Source organism: Mobula birostris, chromosome 9 (genome assembly GCF_030028105.1).
Source record: "Mobula birostris isolate sMobBir1 chromosome 9, sMobBir1.hap1, whole genome shotgun sequence".
NCBI lineage: Eukaryota > Metazoa > Chordata > Chondrichthyes > Myliobatiformes > Myliobatidae > Mobula > Mobula birostris.
The window spans coordinates 43,670,625-43,698,580 of record NC_092378.1 but is presented as its reverse complement, the minus strand read 5'-3'; the positions used below and the strand labels follow the sequence as shown (position 1 = coordinate 43,698,580).

At 44.3% G+C, this 27,956-nt stretch overlaps 1 protein-coding gene across 4 annotated transcripts in view; it reads right to left on the bottom strand.

Annotated features, from left to right (window-relative positions):
• Window positions 1–26,973, bottom strand: part of pus7l (pseudouridine synthase 7 like) — a 57,176-nt gene extending 30,203 nt beyond the window's left edge. Inside the window, exons 1-5 of one of the 4 annotated variants that reach the window (XM_072267947.1) lie at window positions 26,845–26,973; window positions 21,396–21,495; window positions 11,313–12,184; window positions 8,087–8,246; window positions 8–206 (exon numbers count right to left, since the gene is read on the bottom strand). In XM_072267947.1, coding sequence (XP_072124048.1) covers window positions 8–206; window positions 8,087–8,246; window positions 11,313–12,174 — 1,221 coding nt within the window. In that variant the 5' untranslated portion in view covers window positions 12,175–12,184; window positions 21,396–21,495; window positions 26,845–26,973. Of the gene's footprint in view, window positions 1–7; window positions 207–8,086; window positions 8,247–11,312; window positions 12,185–21,395; window positions 21,496–26,507; window positions 26,550–26,844 lie in introns of those variants that run through there. The other 3 variants (XM_072267948.1, XM_072267946.1, XM_072267949.1) reach the window with 3 other exon arrangements.
• Between the last annotated feature and the right edge of the window lie 983 nt (window positions 26,974–27,956).

Below are 27,956 nucleotides of genomic sequence, written 5' to 3'. Positions count from 1 at the left end.
ACTTTACCTTGATTTTCTCAATGGCATCAAACACCCTTTCAGTCAGACTTGCTTCAGGATCATCTTCCAGGCACTTGCTGACATTTCTTATGATGATACTAAAATGGTTTCCTTTCAGTTGTCCAATTTGCAAGTGCCGAGTTGCAGGGCGCAGGTTATATATTTTCAAATCTTTGTTTTGGATCGATGACTGAATTGCTTTTAACCTTGACAAGAAACAAAAATTGGCGTGTATGACTAAAGAGGATCAGGCTACAAGTGAGAACACTCATCTTTATTTTCTACACAAAGAATTGGAAAGCTTTTTGTGTAGAAAATAAAGTAACAAAAGTTCAGCCACTGGCTTCTGGTGGGGTTTCCTCATTTCCTTGCCCAAAGCTAAATGTCCACAAACAAATGTAGCAGTCTACCATGAAGAAGAGAACAAAGATACAGAGACAAAGTAACTTTTACAGTTTTATTTGTGTGACCGAGGAGCTAGGTTACTGCACTGCAAAAGTATTAAGCTGAAAATTTCTATCCATTGAGTCAGAAGCTTTATAGGAATGTCTCGTTCCAGGAATTTGAACAAGTAATCCAGACTAACACACGTAAAATGCTGGAGGAACTCAGTAGGCCATGCAGCATCTAGGAAAAGTGTACAGTCAACGTTTCAGCCCTCCAGCATTTTGGGTGTGTTGCTCAGATTTCCAGCATCTGCAGATTTTCTCTTGTTTGTGAAATAATCCAGACTATAGGAATGAGGAGTACTGCAATAAAGTGTGGTCAACAATACTCTTGCCTCAAATGAGCCATTAAACCACATAACCTGGTCAATTATCCCACTGTCGATCATAGAACCTGCTTGGCCGCAGTTCAATGGACTGTAAATCCTCTGGAGTTTTGTAAAACTAGGAAAAATTTGGCTTTGTACACTTCAGTGCACAAAAGGCAACATACGACACAGAATGCACCTTCAAAGTTACAGACATTTATTTTAATACCAGTAACTCAAACTGCAGGGAAATGAGGGAACCAGGATGTGTACTCGGATGGCAGGTGTTGTTCCTTTTTTATAACAGATACTTCTCAGTTCATCAGGTGCAATTTGCAATAACACACGAACAGCTGCACAGAGTATGAGTTAACCAAGTTTTAAATTTACTGCTTCTCTTATGAATCAACCTACCCTCCAGGTACAGAGGGGTAGGTCTGGCCTCGCCTACAACTGTCCAATTTTAAATTTAAAGTTTAAAATACAAGATAACAACAGTATCAAATTCCTATCTCTCTAAGTTATTATTTCACAGTATCTCAAGCCATACATTAATTAAATGGGAGAATTACATATGGGTGTGTTTGTTGCAGGAAGCTCTGAGTATGAGTGTATAATGACTGATGAAATCCCAAATCTGATTTCAACCAGATGCAACATTTCAGCACCAATTTGATTTGACATTGAGTAACTTACCAAAATGCCTTACACAATGAATAACCCAATTAATTCCCAGTGACAGCCTGATCCAAATTCCATACAACAGAGACCAAATGCAATTAAGATTTCTTCGACTGCTCGCTGTATGTTTTCTTCAATACTGACATTACCACAGATTCAAAAATAGCTGGCAAAACTTTGCTTTTGACTACTGGAAATACCTAACAGGTCAGGCTGCACCTCAGCAAGGAGATAAAAGGTTAACATTTCAGGTCATTCGCCTTCCATCAGAACTGGGAGAAGTTGGAAGTTGGACTAATTTCAAAGCTGCAGAGTAGGAAGAGAGACACAGAGAAAGGGGGGGGGATGTCTGTGAGATAGAGATAGAGCAGGAGGGTGTAAATAACACTAATGATGGTGACAGCAGTTCAGCAAGGGTAATAAAGGCTTGTTAATCACTGGTGTTGTTCCTGGAAGACAGACACAAGGAAGAGATACAAAGACAATATGCTGAAAAATTTAAACACTGCAGATACAGTACTAGAGATAAGAAATACAATTAAGAATACAGGCATCATTTGGAAATTACAAGTACAGTTAATATTGCAAGTGAATGACCTTTCTTCAGAAATGGCCAGACAGACACAGTCTAGAAGGGTTAGTTATCTGAAAGAGTTGTTCAGTCCGTAAGGTGCCAATCTGAAAAATAACACACTGTTCCTTGAACTTAGTACAGCTTTCACTGGAAGACCGTGGGAGGCCAAAGAGTGAGAGAGCAGAATGGACAACACACAACACACAGCAAGACAGGCAGCATCTATGGAAAAGAGCACAGTCAATGTTTCGGGCCAAGACCATTCACCAGGACTGGAGGAAAAAAGGCTGAGGAGTGGATTTAAAAGGTGGGGGGGGGGGAAGAGTAACGCAAGTTGATAGATGAAACCTGAAGGGGGAGGGATGAAATAAAGAGCTGGGAAGTTGATTGGTGAAAGAGATACAGGGATGGAGAAGGGTGGAGTCTGAAAGGAGAGGACAGAAGGCCATGGGATAAAGAAAAGGGGGGAAGAGCACCAGAGGGAGGTGATGGGCGGGCAAGGAGATGAGGTGAGAGAGGGAAAGGGGGTGGGTAATGATGAAGGGGGGGGCATTACCAGAAGTTTGAGAAATCGATGTTCATGCCATCAGGTTGGAGGCTACCCAGATGGAATATAAGGTCTTGTTCTTCCAACCTGAGTAAGGCCTCATTGCAACAATGGAAGAGGCCATGGATTGACATATCAGAATAGGAATGGGAAGTGGAATTAAAATGGGTGGCCACTAGGAGATTCGGCTTTTTCTGGTGGACAGAGTGTAGGTGCTCAGCGAAACGGTCTCCCAGTCTACATTGGGTCTCACCGATATACAGGAGGCCACACTAGGAGCACCAGACACAGTATATGACCCCAACAGACTCACAAGTGAAGTGTCACCTCACCTGGAAGGACTGTTTGGGGCCCTGAATGGTAGCGAGGGAGGAGGCCTGGGACAAGCGTAGCACTTTTTCCACTTGCAAGGATAAGTGCCAGGAGGGAGATCAGTGGGGAGGGACGAATGGACAAGGGAGTCGCATAGGGAGCGATCCCTGCGGAAAGCAGAAAGTGAGGGGAGGAGGGAAAGATGTGCTTGGTGGTGGGATCCCATTGGAGATGGCGGAAGTTGCGGAGAATTACGTGCTGGACACAGAGGTTGGTGGGGTGGTAGGTGAGGACAAGAGGAACTCTATCCCTGGTAGGATGGCGGAAGGATGTGGGTGAAAGCAGACGTGCATGAAATGGAAGAAATGCAGTTAAGAGCAGCGTTGCAGGTGGAGGAAGCGAAGCCCCTTTCTTTGAAAATGAGAATGGAATGGAGGATAAGGTATCAGGGGCATTGCAGGGGACTGTACGGTGGTTTTCTGCAAAGCAACCACTTGATCTCCATTTAGTTTCTCCTCTGTAGAGGTGACTATAAACTGTAATAAACAAATCACTTCACATGTGCAGTAAGTTTTTAGTCAGTTAATTCTCTACCACTTGCATTCTGACCAGCCTTGGTCTTTCACCTGTTTACATTGCTGCAAAAAAACTCAAAGAACAGCATTTCATATTCTGAATGGATTAACTGATCCCTCAGGGCAACATTCAATTAAGCAGTTTAAGAGATCCAGCCTATTCCGGATTTCATCAGAACGCACCAGTTCAGCTGATCTTCAATAATTCAGTCACGCCAGCCTAGCAGAACTCAGTTGCTTGAAAAACTTACTTTCTCAGCAGTCTCTTGGCCACCCCTCTGAGTAATTCCTTCATTACCTCAATGTTTTTTTCTCTATTTTTTTTCAAACAATTACCAAGTCTCAGATTGAATATACTTAATGCTATTTACATCAATTACATATTGCGGCAGCAAGTTTTACATTTCACGGTGCATCCAGGCAGAAATTTCCTCAAGTTCATAACTGGATTTAAACAAGACTTCCGTTTACTCCATTACTCCTTTGTTCTACAGTAGCTATTCTTTAAATGGTTCAGATTGCACTTGGTTTAGAATTTTCTTTGTTGAACATCTGCCATACTGCGGGTATGCCCAGCAATGCCAGTCCCTGTGCAATGCCAATTCTGTGCCAGTGCTGTCAATTTATACATTGATGATTCAGCGTCACAAACAAGAGACTATTTCTCGTCACAAGCAAGAGAAAATCTGCAGATGCTGGAAACCCAATCAACACACGCAAAATGCTGGAGGAAGCCGGCAGGCCAGGCAGCATCTACGGAAAAGAGTATTGTCGACATTTCGGGCCGAATCCCTTCAGCAGGATTACTGCACTGCGGTCTCTTCCAAGGATGCCTACCCTGAAGAAGTTTAAATCTTCCCTTCAATGGGAGTTCAGTGAAACCCTCTCTCACTGTTCCCCCTGTGATTCCTGCAGTCCTGCCAAAGGGTCTTGGCCCGAAACATCGACAATACTCTTTTCCATAGGTGTTGCCCAGCCAGCTGAGTTTCTCCACCATTTTGAGTGTGTTGCTTGGATTTCCAGCGTGTGCAGATTTTCTCTTGTTTCTGAGTGGCAAGTATCCTGACTGGTTGCATCAAAGTTCAAAGATTCAAAGTAAATTTATTATCAAAGTACATATATGTCACCATATACAACCCTGAGATTCATTTGCTTGTGGATATACTCAACAAATCCATAATAGAATAATAACCGTAATAAAATCCATGAAAGACCACACCAACTTGGGTATTCAATCAGGGTGCAAAAGACAACCAACTGTGAAAATTCAAAAAGAAAGAAATAATAATCATAAATAAATAAGCAATAAAGATTAAGAACATGAGATGATGAGTCCTTGAAAGTGAATACATAGGTTGTGGGAACATTTCAATGATGGGGCAAGTGAAGTTACCCCTTTTGGTTCAAGGGCCTGATGGTTGAGGGGTAATAACTGTTCCAGAACCAGGTGGTGTGAGTCCTGAGGCTTCTGTACTACCTTCCTGATTTCAGCAGCGAGAAGAGAGCATGTCCTGGGTGGTGGGGGTCCTGGTGATAAATGCTGCTTACCTGGGATAACATTTCTCACAGATGTACTCAATGGTGGGGAGGGCCTTACCCATGACAGAATGGGCCATTATCCACTACTTTTTGTAGGACTTTCTGTTCAGGGGCATTGGTTTTCACACAGGCTGTGGTGCAGCCAGTCGGTATACTCTCCACCACGCATCTATAGGAGTTTGTCGAAGTTTTTTGCGGAATCTTTGGAAACCCTGAAGGAAGTAGAGGTGCTGCTCTGCTTTCTTCATAATTGCACTTACACGTTGGGCCCAGGACAGATCCCCCAAGACAATAACACCACGGAATTCAAAGTTGCTGGCCCTCTCCATCTCTGATCCTCCAATGAAGAGTGGCTCATGGACCTCAGCTTTCCTCTTCCTGAAGTCAATAATCAGCTCCTTGGACTTGCCAACATTGAATAAGAGGCTGCTGTTATGGCAGCAGTCAGCCAGATTTTCAACCACCTTCCTGTATGCCAATTTATCACCGCCTACGACATTGGTGTCATCAACAAACTTGAATATGGCATTGGAGATGTGCTTAGCCACATATCCATAAATGTGAGGCAAGTAGAGCAGGTGGCTAAATACACACTGCCTTGTGGTGCACCTGTGTTGATGGAGATCATGGAAAGGTGTTGTACCGATCCAAAATGATTGGGGTCCGCAGGTGAGGAAATCAAGGATCCAATTGCACAAGGAGGTATTGAGGCCAAGATCTTGAAGCCCACGGATTGGTTTTGAGGCGAAGATGGTATTGAATACTGAGCTAGTTTGTTAAAGAGCAGTCTTGATGTAAGCATCTTTGATGTCCAGATGTTCCAGGGTTGAGTGGAGAGCCAATGAAATGGCATCTGCTGTGGACCTGTTACTCCAGTAGACAAATTGGAGCAGATCAAAGTCACTTCTTAGGCAGACTTCTCATGGCCTGGTTTGGAAAGTCCCATGCACAGGAATGGAAAAGCCTACAAAAAGTGGTGTCTACAGCCCAGTCCTTACAGGAAAAGCCCTCCTCGCCATTGAACACATCTATAAGGAGTGCTGCCACAAGAAAGCAGCATCCATCATCAAGGTCCACCACCATCCAGGCCATAATCACTTCTTGCTCCTGTGATAGGGAATGAGGTATTGGATCCTTGGGTCCCACATCATCAGTTATTACCCCTCAACCAACAGGCTCCTGAAGCAGCAGGGGCTGTAAAGCAACACACTAACCGCTACACTAATATACCGCCACAAAATAGGACAGAATCTCAGCCTATTCCTAAAATCATTAACCTCTGTAGATATGTGGGGAGAAGTGGTGGTCACTAAAAATATGCCCACTAATAATAGCAAACTTGTAGACTACAATTGGCTAATAAATGTATGTAACAATGGCTAATTACAAGAATCAAAGGGATGTTTGCTTGTGACGGAATAATGACTAGACCCAAAGGTCTCATCTCTGGTTAGTCAAAAAATAATAGTTATACACTTCATGTTTAGTCAAGGAAATGTTCATCTATGAAGTGTAAAATTAGAATTCAGTGATATGAGTCATGTGTAATGATGCTCGGTAATATAATAGTCAACACAGAATTTCTATTTTAAGTCTTCCTGGACCTCTGCACTTGAATATGTTTGAATAAACCAGTGAGCAAGGAAAGCTGAGTATTGACTCATTGTTGCAGTTCTGTAGAGCGGCTAGCTCTCACAACTCTAATAAGTACAAGACTATTCATCCCTTTGAACTTATGCTGGCTCCCAGAGCAATCCTATCCTCTCATTTATGTTCTTGTAGCCTATTCTCTTCCATATGCTCATTAATTAGACCAGAGATTATCCTACAACCCTAATGACATTACAATAGCCAATAAGCCTACAACCAGTCTGCCTCTGGGATGTGGAAGGGTTGAGGGGGCAGGTCGTCCATACAGTCACGCAGAGAACTTGCAAACTCCGAACAGACTCCAAAGGTTGGGATCACATCCTGGAACTGCAAGGCAGCAGTGTAACCTGCCATGCCACGGCACTCCCCACCAAAAGAAGGAAAAACGTGCCCCGCCCCCCCAACATAACTACTACTGGACACGATCTGCAACTGCTTGCTGGTTCAAGGAGATTTGGCTGCAGAGGTTGGCAGATTTTGAAGAGCACAGGGAGATTTAGCAATACTAAATCAGTCTGGAAGCCCCTTGTCACATTCAGCAGAGTGGATCTCCCAATAATGAAGCACGATGGAAAATTACCACTCACCTGGCAAGAATGCAAACTCAAGCCCTGCCAGCATCGATACGGCAGAAGTTAGGAGGCTACATCTAAAGACCACTTGGCCAAATCAAGATCAACTCGCATTCCAGCAGGCACAATCCCAGCTCCCAGCAGAGTTCCCTTCTCATCTTTCCCCATGGTTAAAAGCAGCCATGTCCGCGTGAACGGAACAGCAGACCTGGCTGAGGGACGGTAGAGAGCACAGAGTTCTTCAAGCATGTGTGAATGGAGAAGGCACAGATGGGGAGGGATCTGTATACAGTACAATATGTTAAAGCGCGGACTTTGACCGAGCTGGAGCAGATGTCTGTTGAAGGATGAGCTGCTTGAGGACAAGCAGAAATGATTTGAATCATCTAGATTACTGAGTGCCATACCACCAGGTTCAGGAACAGTTACTGCCCTACAAATATCAGGCTCCTGAACTGGCGTGGATATCATCACTCACTCCATCGCAGAACTGGCCCTACAACCTATAGGCTCACATTCAGTTCTTCAACTCAGTATTATATATTTACTTTTCTTCTTATTTGGACGATTTTCCTTTTTAATGCATTGGTTAACAGTCTTTGTTATTTATAATCATAATTTCTATTGTATGACTTTATTTTCCTGTAAATGCCTGCAAGAAAACAAATTTCAAAGTAGTATAGAGAGACATATATTTACTTTGATAATAAATTTACTTCGAAGCTTTGAACTGAGAGGTTAAGCCATTGACGGCACCCTGTTCTGGTCTCTACAGTCTTGGCCCAGCCTCATCCTCTGCTTGTGGCAACAAAAGATGGGCATTCATTCCAACAGCTACAGTTTGACAGAGAAACTTTGAAAAGTACGTGATTTTGATCTCACCTGTTGATTGTCACATCCTTCACGACCATGGTCTGGGAAGTTACAGCTTTCTTGTCTTTGATGCCTGCGTAGCTGAAGTCCGACGGTACCACACCAAGTTCAGAGGCCAAGCAAGCGACTGCATCCAGAGTTTCCATGTTCACCTTGCACAGGGTGAATGCTTCAAAATATGTCCAGATATGCTTTAAAGCCCAACTACATCGAGAATAGTTAAGAGCCCCAGGTACCACTAAACCCTTTCATTTATTTATTTAGAGATGCAGTGCAGAATGGCTTTTCTGGGTCAATGAGCCCCACTGCCAAGCAACCCACATATTTTACACTAGCCTAATCAGAAGATGATTTACAGTGACCAATTAACCTACTAACTGGTACGTCCTTGCACAGTGGAAGGAAACTATGTAAGGGCACCACACTACGCCACAGTGGCGCCCACAATTTTCCCTCCTGGACGATTGCCTATTGCAGATAAATAATGTTGAGCAGATTAACTGTTAACTCAAAACATTCACATTGCAAACAGGCAGAGAACTGGTCTTACAGGATGTGGCATCACCACCCTCTGCTAGCCATTACTCAATCAGCCAATGTTTCAATTCTGGATTCCTATTCCCATTAAATACATTCCAACTGCAATTACACTACAAGAATATTCCACTGGCTGTTAAAGAAGGTTATAGTGCATGAGAGGGTGTCGAAATACTTCTTCAAACTAGGCTGCGCAGAAACAAGCCACTCAACCCAGAAGTCCCTGCTAGTCTTTTTAGGCTTCACAACAGCTTCCCAAACCACATCATTCTAGCCTCTAACTGTTTAAGGAACAACACCTGCCATGCTAGTCTCTCAATGCATGTTAAATATTCCCTCCATTCAGGCTTTGCACTAGGGTATCAATTAGAAACCAGTCTAACACCCTGGTAAAAGTTTCCCTGCTAACGTAATGGTCTTTCTGTAGAAGCAGTGTTTGGCTGATGGTAAGAGATAACAGGTTCTTTGGAATGTGAGCCATCCAATCAGGGGAGCAGCATTCTTTCAAGTGCCTGACACTGGTGTAAGCTGGGGTCTTTGTTCGGCACGAGATGAAGAGAGAAGATGCTGGACAGAACCGGTCGTAGGGTTTGACCTGGAGGGGACCGTGACTCGATGGAGCAAAGTGCGGAGGTCGACTGAGAATCGGTGAATATGATTTTTGGAAGATCTGAGCTCCATCTTGTACACATTTGACTGTTTAATCATAATGGGCCCTTTTTATTCTTTTCTTTGCTAACTCTTTAGTTAAGTTAAAATTCATAAATATAATTCCTTTCATCGTATGCAGTGTACTGTCTGTTGCTTCTTGGCACTGAGTTGTAACAGGGTAGTAAATTACATAGCATTCACACAAACCGGGGATTGGGGTGAGAGAGCTGTCTCAATCTCACGGGTTTGGCAGGACCGGAGTGCGTCTTCCCTGGACTTACGCAGCCAAGAAAACTGCGGGTTTCACTAGTATCCATGTTTCTGTAATAGCTTTGCTGTAGACAATGGCAGCCTCAGGATGCTATTCATCACCTTACCAGGGGTGCAGTGGTAGCCAGAGCGCTCTGAATCGCGTTCAGCACCTCTTTAAGAAAAAAGCCGAAATAAACAAGCTAATTAATTAGGTGCCACCCAAGGTGATTTGAGTCTCTCAGGCTACATCCACACTACGCCGGATAATTTTGAAAATGCCGGTTTCGAGTAAAAACGTCCACACAGGCGTCCACACTAAGCGTTTTTCAAAATATCTCCGTCCACATTAGACGGATATTTGGGCGAATCTCCTCCTACTGGGCACGCGCAGGACACACAGAAAACAAGCGAAGAGGAAACGGTATACTTGGTGCGCGTTTGTCCAGTTACAGAGCAGAAAAATTTAAAAGGAATTGCTCTTGGCTGTTGCACAGGAGGACTTAAAACTAAAAAAAAACAAATACCGGAGCATATGGAGGCAACCGACAGGGAGTTCACGGACAGTGTGACCCAGCTGATGACGAACTTTGAAAAAATGACTAACTCTGTCACAGTAATAAAGCACCTTGTTAAATGTATAAAACATCTGCATCAGCGTTATCTTGTATTTCCATACAATGTTACATTAGGCTGTTACACATCTATTGTCAGAGAAGTACTTGCATAAATAGGTGAACCACCTTCATACAAGCAAGGACAGGAAACAGGGCAAAGTGAGTATACTTATTTATTCAGTAAGCTATGGGTCAAACTATTTGGTGAGTACATTTCTAACCCTTCTGGCTTCAGTCTCGTTGCCATCTGTTCTGAAATTGCTAGGTGGTTGTGTTCAAGAAAACAACGAAATGCCACACTGCGGCTATCTGTTCCAGCACGTCATGACAGCGTTTTTAAATAGTCAAAAAAGCTCACTTTACAATTTAACTCTCACGCCGTTCGCACCGACTGCGCGTTATAACAGCTTGTGCAGTACCAAGCAGAAGCAGAAAAAGCATTGTGGTTGTGGTGTTGTCGGTTTTAAATCTCTCCGGTTACCCCGTACGCACTACAACGGATATTAGGCGTTTTCAGATTTATTCACTCTGGAGATCGTTTCTGAAAATCTCCGTTTTCGGGGGATAAAAACGCCGTTTCAGTGTGCACGGAAGGTCAAAACAAAGAGAAAAAGCTTCATTTTCAAAATTATCCGGCATAGTGTGGATGTACCCTCAGAAACTGCTGATCTCCTGGGATTTTTACGCACAACAGACTCTGGAGTTTACAAAGAATGGTGCCAAAAACAAGAAAAAAATCTAGCGAGTGGCTGTTCCGTGAGCGAAAACATCGTGTTAAATCCACACGCTGGATTTTTTTTTGTCTTTGGCACCACTCTTTGTAAACTCCAGAGTATGTTGTGCGTAGAAATCCCAGGAGATCCACAGTTTCTAAGAGACTCAAGTCACCCTGGGCGGCACCTAATTAATTAGCTTGTTTATTTCGGCTTTTTTCTTAAAGAGGTGCCGAATGCATTTCAGAGCACTTCGGCTACCACTGCACCCCTGCACCTTACTATCAGGCCAATTTCACTCTGTTCGCACATTTTCTAATACTCTGATTCTTTAAGAAAAAAAATCTGTTTAACCTTGCCTCACCTCCCAAACATTCACAAAAAAAAATTAACATTAAATCTCATTAATCCTCCGCACCTCCCAAAAACTGTGACCCATTATTGAAAAGTAAGAAGCATTTTTGATACCTGTGTAAAGTGCTTGGCATTCATCAGTTCTTTTCCTGCCACTAATAATTTTGTCTCGAAACCTCACAGTGATCACTGCATCACCCTGCCTTCCATTAACTTGCTCCAAAAAGCTTTTAGTTTCCAGTAGTTTCCCAAAATATCGGCTTACAAAATGGTGGACAGCCTTCCGATGTTCCTTGTTTCCATCAGGCTGAAAAGAAAACTTGAAAGTTCTGTCCTTCGAATCCAAGAAGCGGAAAAAGCCATCCGCCTCCTTCTCAGACACCAGCTGACAGAGCTCAGTGTACTGTGGATCCAGCCTGACTCGAATCTCAGTGCTGCTGGTAACAGTCTTTAGGAAGGGAAATCTTTTCCGTACAGCTAAGTGGACAGCTGCTCGCTGGCTTTTCTCTTGGAAAGTCCCAAGTGAAAATGTCACCTCACTTTCCCCCTTTGTGGGCTGGCCTTCTTTAGCTGAAATTGCAAACTGCTCTAACGATGCGGCTATCGAGCTGCCCAAAAGCATCTCTACGGTCCTTCCTCCCGTTTCTGCTGGGGGGGAATTAATTGCAGGCTCTGACAACCCAAAACTAGCCGTCTGGCTGATTTTGCTGCCTACAACAGTGGAATCCTCAGATTTATCAATGCTTGTCTGTTCATCATCACTTTCTGGTGAATTTTCCCATTTCTTTAGCCTTTTGCTGGGTGTTGGATGGGATCTGTAGTTAATGGGGCAAGATTCCAGGGCACCATCAGCTCGAATGTCACTGACCAGCCTTCCACACGTATCAATCTCTGTCACCACAAAATCACTGGCAGAGTTCTTGATCGTACCACAGAAGCCAACGTGATCGCCTACCCAGCACCAGGCTGCCTCCATGCCAACACTCCTGAGGGAAAAAAAACGAGCACAACATCAAAAAAGGCCCAAGAGAGACGGCAAGGTAGCCAGAAATATGCCATGAGAACACGTATGTACGGGAGATAATGAATACACAAGACCTGCTGGGGTGGAAATGGTACAATGTTTTGTGCGTTGTGCGTAGTTGCTGAGAGCCCTGTGGGGTTGGTCGCATGTTCATATGTGGCCCTGAAATAAACACCTTACTCTGAGCTCTGTCGTGGGAACAGCTTTGAATCATCAATGGGGACAGGAGAGGTTCCGGAGGATTGGAGGGTTGCAGATGTTGTTCCCTTATTCAAGAAAGGGAGTAGAGATAGCCCAGGAAATTATAGACCAGTGAGTTTTACTTCAGTGGTTGGTAAGTTGATGGAGAAGATCCTGAGAGGCAGGATTTATGAACATTTGGAGAGGCATAATATGATTAAGAATAGTCAGCATGGCTTTGTCAAAGGCAAGTCGTGCCTTACCAGCCTGATTAAATTTTTTGAGGATGTGACTAAACACATTGATAAAGGTAGAGCAGTAGATGTAGTGTATATGGATTTCAGCAAGGCATTTGATAAGATACCCCATGCTAGGCTTATTGACAAAGTAAGGAGGCCTGGGATCCGAGGGGCCATTGCTTTGTGGATCCAGAATTGGCTTGCCCACAGAAGGCAAATAGTGGTTGTAGATGGGTCATATTTTACATGGTGGTGTGCCTCAGGGATCTGTTCTGGGAGCCATTCTCTTTGTGATTTTTAAAAATGACCTGGATGAGGAAGTGGAGGAATGAGTTAGTAAATTTGCTGATGACACGAAGGCTGGCGGTGTTGTGGATAGTGTGGAGGGCTGTCAGAGGTTACAGCGGGACATCAATAGGATGCAAAACTAGGCTGAAACGTGTCAGATGGAGTTCGACTAAGTGTGAAGTGGTTCATTTTGGAAGGTCAAATATGATAGCAGAATATAGTATTAATGGTAAAACTCTTGGCAGTGCAGAGAATCAGAGGGATCTTGGGGTCCATAGGACACTCAAAGCTGCTGCGCAGGTTGACTCTGTGGTTAAGAAGGCATACGGTGTACTGGCCTTCATCAACCGTGGGATTGAGTTTAGGAGCTGAGAGGTAATGTTACAGCTATATAGGACCCTGGTCAGACCCCACTTGGGGTACTGCGCTCAGTTCTGGTCACCTCACTACAGGAAGGATGTGGAAACTATAGAAAGGGTGCAGAGGAGATCTACAAGGATGTCACCTGGATCGGGGAACATACCTTATGAGAACAGGTTGAGTGAACTCGGCCTTTTCTCCTTGAAGCAATGTAGGATGAGAGGTGACCTGACAGAGTTGTATAAGATGATGAGAGGCATGGATCATGTGGATAGTCAAGAGGCTTTTTCCCAGGACTGAAATGGCTAACACAAGAGGGCACAGTTTTAAGGTGCTTGGAAGTAGGTACAGAGGAGATGTCGAGGGTAAGTTTTTTTACATAGAGAGTGGTGAGTGCATGGAATGGGCTACCGGTGATGGTGCTGGAGGCAGAAACAATAGGGTCTTTTAGGAGACTCCTGAACAGGTACATGCAGCTCAGGAAAATAGAGGGCTATGGGTAACTCTAGGTAATTTCTAAAGTAAGTGCATGTTTGGCACAGCTTTGTGGGCCGGAGGGCCTGTGTAGTGCTGTAAGTTTTCTATGTTACCACCTGGTTTGGAAAAGGATTCAGGGAAGTTACCATCTGTTTAAGAAAAAGATTCAGGAATGTGCTCAAAGCCTCCCTGATGAAGTGCAACATCCCCACCAGCTCCTGGGAATTCCTAGCCCATGTCTGTGAAGTGGAGAAGAAGCTTTCAGGTCCGCACTGAGAACACTGAAGAGCTCAGTGAGATTTGGCACGTCACCAAATACTGGAATGAAACTCTACAGATCAACTACTGGAACAGTTCCAAAGCACACAATCACAAAAGGCTGCAGAGCATAGTGGACACAGCCTTTCCCATTACTGATTACATCTACAGGAGGTACTGCCTCAGGGAGTTGGCACCTACCATTCAGCTTCCCCACCATCCAGATCATGTTGGTATCATCAGGCAAGAGGTACTGAAGCCCGAAGCCCAACATCACCAGGTTCAGGAACAGCTCCTTTCCTACAACCATCAGGTTCTTGAACCAACCCGCACAATAGTAATCCTACAAACGTCCTCTTGCACCGCCACGGACTTGTCTGGTTTGTGGGTTTTTTTACACAATTGTTTTGCACGGACATTTTTACACTGTCAGGTACAAATGATGTACAGTTTATGTCCTGTGTGATGTCTATTGGCCTGTGGTGCTGCAGCAGGGAAAAATTTTATTGTACTTGTACCTTGCCAGACTTATGCACAGAATAATAAAATGCCGCTTGACTTGAGTGCAGAGGAGATTTACAAGGATGTTGCCTGGATTGGAGGATGTACCTTATGAGAATAGGTTGAGTAAACTTGGCCTCTTCTCCCTGGAGCGACGGAAGATGAGAGGTGACCTGACAGAGGTGTATAAGATGATGAGAGGCATTGATCATGTGGATAGTCAGAGACTTTATCCCAGGGCTCAAATGATTAACACGAGGGGGCACAGTTTTAAGGTGCTTGGAAGTAGGTACAAGGGGGATGTCAAAGGTAAGTTTTTCACACAGAGAGTGGTGGGTGTGTGGAATGCACTGCCAGTAAAGGTGGTGGAGGTGGATACAATAGGGTCTTTGAAGAGACTCTTAGATAGGTACATGGAGCTTAGAAAAATAGAGGGCTATGCGGTAGGGAAACTCTAGGCAGTTTCTAGAGTAGGTTACATGGCTGGCACAAAACTTAGGCCAAGGGGCCTGTAAAGTGCTGTAGATTTCTATGTTTCTATGTATAGTGAGCACATCGAAGCCCAGTGAAAACAGCAGAAGGAACGCATCAACATATGATATATCCACCTGCCTGTTCCATCAGACACCACCTTCCCTGCCTATGGAGGAGTCTGCAGTTTCCACATTTGCCACATACGACACCCGAGAACCAGAGGGGAAGCAGGTGAACCTCAATGGTGAAGAGAAGGTGGAACCGAGAGCTTGTTGCGACCTGCCACCTTGTGTGCAAAGAATTAATGCAACAACCGTTTTGTCTCACTGTCCATTACCGTGTTGAATTCAAACATTTTAAGCAACACCTATCCACTTGTCCTCTGATTCACTGCATAAAACACTGAAGAAAATCTGCCAGCAGTCAACAAAAGTAGCACTACCCAAGTGAATGTACTTATCCACTGCTTGAACAATAAAACCTAATAACCATTATTCATAAGTCACAGCAATCCACAGAGCAAGTGTTGCTGAATAGGGTTAGTACAGATGATTACTTAATGAATCACACACATACACAATTGGCTAAAGGATGTGTGTGTTTCTGTGCTCTGTGACCTTCATCCCCAAATTTAAGGCATGCCAGTTTGGCTCAGTGTCTGTCAAATCAGAAGAGTGCAGGTTTTAATCACTCAGGTCAAAGGTCTAATGGTTTACAATTTAGGCTGGTCAAAGGGACTTCTTTATATAGATATTCAATGTAAAGTCCATTCTCTGTGCATATTCAGAAGCTTGGCACCTGAGTGTGTACATACATTAGGTGGTGTCCATGTCTTACAGCTCAATGATGAAGGCTGCAGGGTGGAAGTGGAAGTGAAGATCAAGCAGTTTCCCATTTTTGTAGACAATTCTTTCAAGTAAAAACCCCACTGGGGGCAAAGAGAAGAACCATTGCCTCCAACATATTTAACTCTCCTGGACAATGTATATTCTCCCCCTCCCACAGGTAACAGTGACTTGTAGCCGGAACTCTGTAAACACTTCAGAGGCATAAACAGGCAAAAATGTATTGATGTGAAGACGAAGAATGAACACACTAGTACTAAGGATTATGGGAAGAGAAGTGATGGAAGTAGAGGATTATTTGAGAGTAGAATCCAGATAGCCGAAGGAACGGATACAACGGTGGAGCAAGCACGGATTTGGGATCCTTGGCCAGAAATGGGAAAGGAAGAAAACACATTGGTTTTCAGTAACAGAATGTGGAGAAGGAACGAGCAGAGCAAAGGGACTATCTCTGATAGGCTGAGATTAAATAGTTACAAGCTCATTAAGTGTCTTTGTCTGTGTGATGTGCTGTAAATAGTGAGATTCCGGGATAGGCCCAGCAAGTCTGACTGTACAAATAGAAAACAAAAGCTGAGCAAAAATGACAATAGGCCTGTGGGGAATGTGCCTTATTCTGATTGTTGAAACTACAATGGTTCAATTGCTACAGGGTTTAGAGTATGTAGAAGAGGGTACCCGTAGCCAGGTACGGGAGCTTGATAAGCAGATGGGGAGTGGGGGATCACACATGTCCCATAAAGAAATGTTTTAGCATGGCTTAAAGCTGGGGTTCTGGAGGAGCAGGTAAATAGGGGCCCTGTCCTCGTCCTGTATGCAATGTAGAAATACTGTCAGGGGACCAAAAAAGGGAGACTGTTAGGGAGAAGGTCATCCTTCAAGTCCTCTGCAGATCAGGGTTCCTCTTGTCTCTGCCAAATTCCTCACATTCCACTCAGGGTTCCCTGCAAAGGATATCGACTAACATAGGAGTGGTTAGTGCTTCTTTGTTGCAGGGAGGGGGGGCATCCATCTTTCCTGTACATAGAGTGTGAATGATCTGAATGAGCTGCAACGCACGTGTGTGTGTGTGTGTGTGTGTGTGTGTGTGTGTGTGGACTTTGCCTTTCATAGACTCTGAATGTGTTGGGCCTCCGCACAGTTGCTTTTTACTTATCAGTTCTCTGATAAGAAAAAAAGAAAAAATCTGTAGATGCTGGAAATCCAAGCCACACACACAAATGCTGGAGGAACTCAGCAGGACAGGCAGCATCTATCAATACTGTTGGCGTTTCCGGCCGAGGCCTTTCACCAGGACTGGAGGGCAAAAAAGCTGAGGAGTAGGTTTAAAAGGTGAGGGAAGGGAGAGAGAAACACAAGGTGATAGGTGAAACCTGAAGAGGGAGGGATGAAATAAAGAGCTGGGAAGTAAATTGGTAAAAGAGACAGAAGGCCATGGAAGAACGAAAAGGGGGGGAGGAGCACCAGAGGGAGGTGATGGGCCGGCAAGGAGATAAGGTGAGAGAGGGGAGAGGGGATGGGAAATGATGAAGTGGGGGGGGCATTACCGAAGGTTCGGGAAATCAATCTTCATGCCATCAGGTTGGAGGCTACCCAGATGGAATATAAGGTGTTGTTCCTCCAACCTAAGCGTGGCCTCATCATGACCATAGAGGAAGCCATGAATAGACAGATCAGAATGGGAACGGGAAGTGTAATTAAAATGGGTGGCCACTGGGAGATCCTGCTTTTTCTAGTGGGCTGAGCGTAGGTGCTCGGCAAAGCGATCTCCCAATCTATGTCAGGTCTCACCAACATACAGGAGGCCACACTGGGAGCATTGGGCACAGTATATGACCCCAGCAGACTCACAGGTGAAGTGTCTCCTCACCTGCAAAGACTGTCTGGGACCCTGAATGGCAGTGAGGGAGGAGCTGTAGGGCAGATTATCACTTGTTTCACTTGCAAGCGTAAGTGCAAGGAGGGAGATCAGTAGGGAGGGATGAATGGACAAGGGAGTTATGTTAGGAGCAATTCCTGCAGAAAGCAGAAAGTTGGGAGGGGGGAGGAAAAGAAAGATGTGCTTGGTGGTGGAATCCCTTTGGAGATGGCGGAAGATGCTGAGAATTATGTGCTGGACGTGAAGGCTGGTGGGATGGTAGCTGAGGATAAGAGGAACCCTATCCCTGGTAGGGTGGCAGGAGGATGGGGTGAGGGCAGACGTGCGTGAAATGGAAGAGATGCGGTTGAGGGCAGAGTTGATGGTGGAGGAAGGGCAGCCCCTTTCTTTGAAAGAGGAAGACACCTCCTTCATTCTAGAATGAAAAGCCTCATCCTGAGAGCAGATGCGGCGGAGACACAGGAATTGAGAGAAAGAGATGGCATTTTTACAAGTAACAGGGTGGGGCGAAGTATAGTGCAGGCAGCTGTGAGAGTCCGCTGGTTTACAATAGACACCAGCAGGTAAACTGTCTCCAGAGATAGGGACAGTGAAATTAAGTAAGGGGAGGGAGGTGTTGTAAATGGACTAGGTAAATTTAGATTAGATTAGATTAGATTCAACTTTATTGTCATTGCGCTGAGTACAGATACAAAGCCAGTGAGATGCAGTTAGCATCTAACCAGAAATACAAAGAATAGTGTTATTTACAAAATAGCTGTGAATAAAAAGTAAGTGCTACAGCACACAAATATAAAAGTACTGAGACAGTACAATATGTGTCCAATACTGCTTAGCGCTGTGATGTGAGGTTCAGCAGGGTCACAGCCTCAGGGAAGAAGCTCTTCCTGTGCCTGCTGGTGTGGGAGCAGAGGCTCCTGTAGCGCCTACCAGATGGGAGGAGAGTAAAAAGTCCATGGTTAGGGTGAGATGCATCCTTGATGATGCTTTTCACCCTGCCCAGCAGCGTTTATGGTAGATGTTCTCAATGGTGGGCAATTGGGTGCTGATAATCCGCTGGGCAGTTTTCACCACACGCTGGAGTGCTTTGTGGTCCAATACGGGACAATTGCTATACAACGCTGAGATGCAGTTGGTGAGTATGCTCTCAGTGGTACAGCGGTAAAAGTCCATCAGTATCCTGGGACAGAGGTGAGCTTTCTTGATGCTCTGCAGGAAATAAAGGCACTGTTGCCTTTATTTGAGGGCACTGTGGAAGTTGGAGGCAAAGTGGATGAAATCAAAGAGTTCAGCGTGGGTTCAGGACTACCCATGTAGTCATCGATGCAACGTAGGAAAAGTGCAGGACGGTCACCAGTGTAGGCTTGGAACGTAGACTGTTCCACACAGCCGATAAACTGGCAGGCACAGCTGGGACCCATGCGAGTGTCCATGACGACACCTTTTGTCTGAAGGAAGTGGGAGGAGCCACAGGAGAAATTATTTAGAGTGAGGACAGGTTCCACAAGGCAGAGAGCGGTGGGGGAGGGAAACTGGTTAGGCCTGTTGTCCAGAAAGAAACGGAGAGCTTTGAGGCCTTCCTGGTGGGGGATGGAGGTGTATAGGGACTGGACATGCATAGTAAAAATAAGATGACGGGGGACAGGAAACCTGAAATCATTGAAAAGGTCCAGAGCCTGTGAAGCGCCACGGAGGTAGGTAGGAAGGGACTGAACTGGGGGAATAAAACAGAGTCAAGGTACGGTGCTGCTTCTCTGTGAGAAATTAACCGCAGTTATTGCCGTTCCAATGAAGGTTTTAAAGAAGAGGAGTGCAGGCTGGACTTTGTGATTTCAGTTTAATCTGTTACTTTGTTTGTTGTTTTTGTTTAGTCAATTACTTTGTTTCTTGTTTTCTAAATCTGTAACATGTTTATTGTGTCAATCTGTTACTTTGTGACTTGTTTCCCCATATAATTGGTTTCGGGATGACTCATTTTATGCTGGCCATATGAAATTCGAGTAAAAATTTGGGCAAATTTATTCTGGATATGAGAATGCCCACATTTCAGAGGGAATTGAGCATTTGGGGAGCAGTCCAGGTAGTTCTATTGTTTTTGTGTTTTCTAAGTATCCAGTGACTAATCAGGAGCAAGTGCATTTGTAGCTCCCTGCATTACAGAATGGTAAAGTGGTGGATGCTAATTTGTGGTGGAGGATCCTGTGATACATTCCTGGGGATGGGGTTTGAATTTGCACATTGGATCAATGGGTCAGATTGCTGAATTTGTATGAAGATTCCTTACTACATCACAGAAGGGACGCCACTGATATCGATCCCTTTGACAACAAAGAAAGACTGCTGGGGGAAATGATCAGGCCTCTCGGGTTTTGACATTCTGTTTTGGGGGTGTGGGTGGTAGCCTAGTCCAGCCAACCTCAACCTTAAGGTAACAGCCTTAAGGGACTTGAGCCTTAATAAATGAAGTAAGTGCTTTAAGGGCTGGTAGTTCGCTATGTACCATTTATATAATTGGAAAGTTCCCACCTGTCAGAGTGTTGGTATAGGTAGCGTACTGAGCACAGGTACGAGGTGCAAGGTGGATGCAAGTATGAGCAGGAAGTATCCTGGGACGACTGTGTCTACGCCAAATGGTGTTGTGAAGCCGGGCACTCGTTAGATGCTGAATGGCACTTACTGCATATGCAGTTCCTAGGTCTACCCACAGTTTCCACAGGGTGGTCCGGTTGATATGTGGTGCCCTATGAATGCCACCTCCATACCCTGGATGAGCACTTTGCCCATGCTGGTCAGTAAGAGGGCCATTACAAAGGAAGGATGTCCTGAATGATAGCCTTTCTCAGCATGGCGTGGCCAGACTGTCCCAGGAACCGATGTCTTGGACTACCTGCTCACAAAGGAAGGTGGCACAGGTACTGTTATTGGTCAAGAATGCTGCACCTACATTCCTGATGGGTCGGGTAATATCACTCACCTGGTTGATCATATCTTAGAGTCAGTGTGTAAGAATAAGTGGGGGACCAGCTCATTAGCTGTTACACTCTGGAGTAGGGCTGCTGGCCTCTTGGGGCAAAGGGAAGCTGGTGGACTACTATAGTATATTGGGAGGTGACTATAGGGTTTACAGTACTGGGTATTGCACTCTTGTGTTTTATGTATAACTTAGTTGGCAGCTTGTGAGAGTCATACTAGTCTGAGGGCTAGATTATCACGTTCGCAACTTTTGAGGGCTGGGTGCCTTATTCTAACTGTCGAGAGTCACTTCCATTGCGATTGGTTAGTTTAGAAGCTGCAGCTGCTTTTCCCATTGGATAACTGCCTGGTGTCCAGTTTCCAATATCCTGGGTATATAAAATAGCAGGTGGAAGGGGCTTGCTCCCTTTTTCTTTTGTTTAAGGCAAGGGTGCACACGCTGACTGAGAAGGTATGCTCTATGTGCACTTTTAAGTAAGTACGTTTGTTGACTGTATGTACGTTTGTTGAATATTCAGCTTTGCAGTGTCTGTAACTTGGGGAACATGAATGTTTGGTTGAATCTTTACTGTTTGTAAATAAATGATTAACACACCTATTCGCAGAGAGTGCTTCCCGTACCATTTGCCAGACCCACAAACCTGATTGAACATTACAGGCCAAAATGGCAGGTTCTGACAGTCAGACAAAAAAAGTTACCTCAATCTGTGAATTTACTTTTTAGTCCAGATGCCACGTGCCCAGACAGAAGATGAGATGCCACTCCTCAAGCTTGTGTTGGGTCTCACTGCTTTCTGCACTGTTCCCAAAAAAAACCAGAAATATCAAAATGGCGCCAGGAAGAAGAATTAAAAGTTGGAAGCAACTGTGAGCTCAGGGTCACTCCTACCGACTGAACATCAGCGCTCTGCAAAGCTATCACCCAATTTGTGTTCGGTTTTTCTCACGTTTGGGAGGGGAAATATACAAGGAAATTTTGCAGGACCTTTAGAAGCATTGTGCTTTAGAAGCATTCACTTGCGCTGTGAAGAGTTACACTAACCGTTACGCTACTGTACTCCCTTCCACACATTTGGAGTTCTGTGTATAATTGTCATCACCAGATTACAGGAAGAATGCAGATTCAGACTTATCACCAGCGTTGAAACGCACATTGTTGGCATAACAACCAACTCGCCCAAGCATGTGTTGGGGCAGCCCGCAAATGTCGCCACTCTTCCCAGAGCCCTCATAGCACGCCGAAGCTTTGGAGATGGTACAAAGGAGATTCACCAGATGCTGTCTGGATTAGTGAGTATTAGCTGTAACAAGTGGCTGGATAAACTGGGGTTGTTTTCTCTCAAGAGTCCAAAGCTGAGGGGAGACCTGATAGAGGTGTATAAAATTATGGGAGACCATCGATAGAATAAACAATCAAATTTCTTCTTCCAAAAGTAGAAATATCAAATAGTAGAGGGCCTAGGTTTAAGGTTACATGGGAAAAAGTTTAGAAGAGTTACAAGACAGGTATTTATTTAAGCAAGATAAATGGTGAGTACCTACAATATGCTGCAGGGGAAGTGGTGAAACCAGATACAACAGCAATGTCCAAATGGCATTCAGACAGACATTTAAAGAGGCAGGGAATGGAGCTACCTGCACAGACTGCTGGAGGAACAGGCCAGGCAGCATCTATGGAAAAAAGTACAGTCCACATTTTGGGACGAAGCCCTTCAGCAGGACTGGAGAAAAAAAGCTGAGGGGTGAAGTTGACTAGTAAAAGAGATATAAGGCTAGAGAAGGGGGAATCTAATAGGAGAGGACAGGAGGCCATGGAAGAAAGAAACGGGGGGGCGGAGCACCAGAGGAAGGCAATGGGCAGGCAAGGAGATAAGGTGAAGGACAGAAAATGGGATAGGGAATGGTGAACGGGGGATCCTTTACCAGAAGTTTGAGAAATCGATGTTGATGCCATCAGGTTGGACGCTACCCACTACAGGATGACCATTCATGATCTTGCAGCTGCATCAGCTGGATCTGTGGTACTGTACTAGGACTGGCTCTGAGGCTCAGTAAGCAAAGGTGGAGGGAGATAGTGAAAGGAGCAGACAGGCGATTCTGTGGCCACAAAAAGGTCTCCAAGATGGTTTGTTGCCTCCCCAGTGCCAGGTCTGAGGATGTCTCTGGTTGCAGAACATTTTCCAGAGGGCCATTTTGCACATTGGCATGAAGGACACAGGTATAAAATCAATCCTTGGATTACTCCCCCGTGCATACGCTTGTGAGAATAAACATAGGAGGATATGGAAGATGAATGCATGGCTGAAGAGTTGGTACACTGGCCAGGAATTCAGATTTATGGACAGTTGGGATTTCTTCTGGAACAGAGGTGACCTGTACAAGAAGGGCAGGTTGCACCTGAACTGTAGAGACACCAATACCATGGCAGGCAAATTTATTAGTGCTACTAAGGAGATTGGCATGGGGGTTGGCATCCAGATCAGAAGCGAGGCAGATGGGACAGAACTCAGTACAGTGAGGTCAGGAGACAAGACAGGCAACATCGTGGTAGTGAAGTCTGCTAGATTAAATTGCATTATTTTCCATGCAAGAGGCCTGACGGGGAAGGCAGATGAACTCAGTCTGCAGATGGCTACAGTATGTAGGACTGCGATAAAATAGCCATTGTAGAAACATGGCTGAGGGAGGGACTGGCAGTGAAATGTTCCAGCAAATTGGTACTATTGGCAGGAAAGACATGCAGGAAAACAAGGAAGAGGGGGGTTGTATTTCTGATTAAGGAGAGCATCACAGCAGTAGTCCAAAATGAAATTACTGAAGGAACATCCAGTAAGGCTTTGAGTGGGGCTGAGAAATGAGAAGGGGATGGTCAGTTTGCTGGGACTGTACTAAAGGACCAATAGTCAAAAGGAATTAGGTGAATAAATTCGCAAGGAGAATGCAGAAAGTTGCAAGAATAATAGAGCTGTCAAAATGGGGATTTTAATTTTCCTAATAAAGACTGGAACTGCTGCTATGGTAAGGGCTTAGATGGGGTGGAGTTCGTTCAGGGTGTTCTGGAAAATTTCATCATTTACTATAAAAAAGGCCCTCAGCAGGCCAGGCAGGCATCTAAGGAAAGGAATAATGTTTGAGGCCAAGACGCTTCATCGGGTACTGGAGGGTCTTAGCCGAAAATGTCAACTGTTTATTCCTCTCCATAGATGCTGCCTGAACTCCTGAGTCCCTCCAGCGTTTTGTGTGGATTACTCTGAATTTCCAGCCTCTTCAGAATCTCTTATGTTTACAAAAGGCCCAACTAGAGAGAGGACAAATCTGCCCTACCCTTGGGAAATATGGCAGGACAAGTGACTGAGGTGTCAGTGGGAGAGCACCTTGGGACCAATGACCATAGTTCTTTTAGTCTAAAAATAGTTATGTAAGGGGATAGATCTGGTCCAAAGATACAGGTTCCAAATTGGAACAAGGTGAATTTTGACAGTATGAAACAGGAGCTTGGAAAGGTTCACTGGAGTAGGTTGTTTGCAGGCAAGTGGGACCACAGACAAGTGGGAGGCTTTGAAAGGTGAAATAGTGAAAGCTCAAGGTCTGCATGTTTCTGTTAGAGTGAAGGGCAAGGTTGGCAGGAGGAGAGAACCCAGGGTGATGAGTGATATTGAAGCTCTTGTCAGGAAAAAGGAAACATGTGTCAAGTGAGTCCAAGGAGGAGTACTGGGGATGCAAGAATAGAATCAGGAAGGAAATGAGAAAGGAACAAAAGGGAACATGAGATTGCTTTGGCAGAGAAAATCAAGGAAAATCCAAAGAGATTTTGTAAAAATATATTAAGGGAAAAGGTGTAACTGGAAAGAGAATAGACCAAAATGGACATCTTTGTGTGGAGTCACAGGAGATAGGTGAAGACCTTAATAATTATTTGTCCTCCATTTTTACCAGGGAGGACATGAAGATTCAGGAACTTGAGATAGCTAACAGTCCACATTACAGTATACGAGGTTCTAGATGTCTTAAAGTGTATGAAGGAAGATATATCTCCAAGGACTGATCAAGTATATCCAAGAACACTGTGGAAGTCAGAGAAGAAATGTGGGGGCCCTGACTGAGATATATGCATCATTTTTAGTGATGGTGAAGTGCCAGAAGAACAAAAGTACAGTATGGGTCCTTCAGCCCACAATGTTGTGCCTTAATTTAAATTTAAGAAGCACTGAAAAAAAAATCTAGGAGCTATAGACAAGTAAACCTAATATCTGTGTAGGTAAGTTACTGTTGGGGGGGCGCGGTTTGAATTCTGAAGGATTTGGTCTATTAGGAATGACCAGCATGGCTTTGTGCATGGTAGATCATGTCACATTAATTTTTATTGAGAGGTTTGAAGTAACCAAGTCAACAAGAGCATGGTGGTAGATAGTCTATATGGACTTCAGAAATGCCTTTGATAGGGTTCCATGAAAGTAGCATCACAGGTAGGCAGGGTTGTGAAGAAGGCTTTTGGCACACTTCATCAATCAGGGCACCAAGTACAGAAGTTGGACGTTATGTTACAGATGTTGGTAAGGGTGCATTTGGAATTTTGTGTTTGCAGTGCTTTGGAAAAATGACATTAATCTGGAATGGGAGCAGAGGAGATTTACAAGGATGTTTCCATGACTCAAGAACCTGAGATATAGAGACAGGTTAAACACGTTGAGAGTGTTTTCACCTGAATGATGGAGAATGAGATGTGATCTCATTGAGTGTATAAAATCATGAATATTTAATCTTTATCCCAACTATAAGACATACACTCAGTGACCACATTGTTAGGTACACCTGCTCTTTAATGCAAATATCTAATCAGCTACTTCTGTGGCAGCAACTCAATGCATAAAAGCATGCAGACAAGGTCAAGAGGTTCAGTTGTTATTCAGACCAAACATCAGAATGGGGAAGAAATGTGATACAAGTGACTTAGACCTTGGAATGATTGCTGGTGCCAGATGGGGCGGTTTGAGTACTTTAGAAACTGATCTCTTGGGATTTTCACACACAACAGTCTCTAGAGTTTCACAAAGAATAGTGTGAAAAACAGAACAGATCCAGTGAGCAGCAGCTCTGTGGGCAAATACAGCCTGTTAATGAGAACAGAGAACAGCCAACTGGCTCTAGCTGGCGGCGGGGGGGGGGGGGGGGCTGACGGTAACTCAAATAACACGTTACAACAGTGGTGTGCAGAAAGGCATCTCTGAATGCACAACACGCCGATCCTTGAAGTGGATGGGCTACAGTAGTAGACCTCCTGCGTTCCACTCCTGTACCTAATAAAGTGGTCACTGACTGTCGGTTTAAGCAGGAAGCTCGTAGACTCAACAGGAACCTTAAGGGGTAACTTTTTCCACCCAGAGAGTCGTCAGTATATGGAATGAGCTGCTAGAGAAGTGATTAAAGTGGATGCATACTGATATTTAAAAGGTACTTGGAAAGATAGATGGTTATAAAATATTTAACGGAATATGTCCCTAACACAGGCAAATGGGACTATCATAAATTTGAATCTTGGTCTGCATGGACCGGCTGGGCCTGTTTCGGCGCTGCATTTCTGACCTTCTGAAACACGGAATCAACAATATCGCGGTTCCAGCAGGGGTTTGAATCACAGGTCCTTTAATCACATTTAAAAACATGTTTAGGTGGAGCCTGGAGGGCACTGGAAGTGAAGTAGTTGCGCCTTCGCTCTTTGGACCTCTGAGTAAAGCAAGACATATTGTCAAAATGTTTATCGGTTAACATAAAAGGGTGAACTGTTCCAGAACACAGAGCTACATGACTTACATGAGACGCCCAGTAGCCGTAATGACCGCCTGAGCTATCAGAACTCCCTCTTACGACTAATCTCGGTCAAAGCCCTCCCTTCCGCGCACGTTGTATCCCTTCCAAATACAAGCCATGAAGGATTTCCGCTTCCTCGTCGTTACCCATTTTCATTGGCTGAGAAGCTGGAGCGTCATCAGGCAGGGATTTACTGAGAAGTGCAGCTATGTGACTGTTATCTTTGTAACTGCAGTGTTCAGAAACCGGCTGCAAGTAATAAAACGCTCCCCCTACCCCTCACACACACACACACACACACACACACACACACACACACACACACACAGCTTCAACTCACATGATTTTTCTTTCAGAAAGAATCCTGCTTCTCTGGTCCGGATATACACCCAGCTAATGATCCGTTCCCTGCCGCGCTCTGATAGCTTTGTAGCGCTCAACTCCTTCGCTGCAAGACGCTTCAAGGGGAAATTGAGAAACAAGTGCCATTTGTATCAAGTTTGACTTTTCGAAGATCAACACACATCCGTTTGGACAAATGATTTCCATTTTGGATGCACGTGCTGCCAAATTGCTTGATGTTTAGTTAAAGGTGGTCTTCATAACCATTTGCTTTAATACAACATACTGGTATTTAATATAGAAGAAAATCCCTACGTTCTAAGAGGAGGAAACATCAAAATTCGGTCAAAGCAGGAATTATGAACCTTACATTTTTTAACCTGATCGGGACACTTTACAGACAATGAAGAGTTTTTGAAGAACAGTAGCTCGCAGCCACTCAATTATTGTAGTACTGTAGTGGTGAAGAGCGCATGAGTGGAATCAGTCCTGTTGGTGTGAAAGAACACGACTCGAAGTAAACATAAGAATGAAAATGCATTGGACGGTGTATTCTTGTAATTAAAAAAAATAAAAATAGTTTATTTTGATTTTTTTAAAAGTTGTTCTAAAAGTGCTTACCATTTTTAAAAGGGAAATTTTGGGAGATGATTTTAACGTAAAGAATCAGATACTAGTGCTCAGTCATGCAAAAGTAACCAAGTATTCCTTATGCAGTTGGAAGGAAAATTCGAATGAAAGGATTTGAGTTCTGGTTCTGACCAAGAGATTTCCACCTGAAACAGTAATTGCACATGCTGCCTGGCCTGCTGAGTGTTTCCAGAATTTTCTGTTTTATTTCAAATTTCCATTGCCTACATGTTCTGATTTTCAAGGAATTAAGATCCCAAACAAACATGGAGAGGCTGCTCGGAAGAACACAGGATTCTAAAATTACTAGAGCACAGAATGAGACCAATCTTTGCTGCTCTCTAAGGGCAATTGTTCAAACCTGTTTTCTCAGCTCTTTTCCTTGCAACTTAGTTTTCCCCTTCGTCATTCCAATTCCCTTCTGAAACTTGCTTGACTTTGCTTCCACCATGCTGACTGGAAGTGAGTTTCAATTATTAT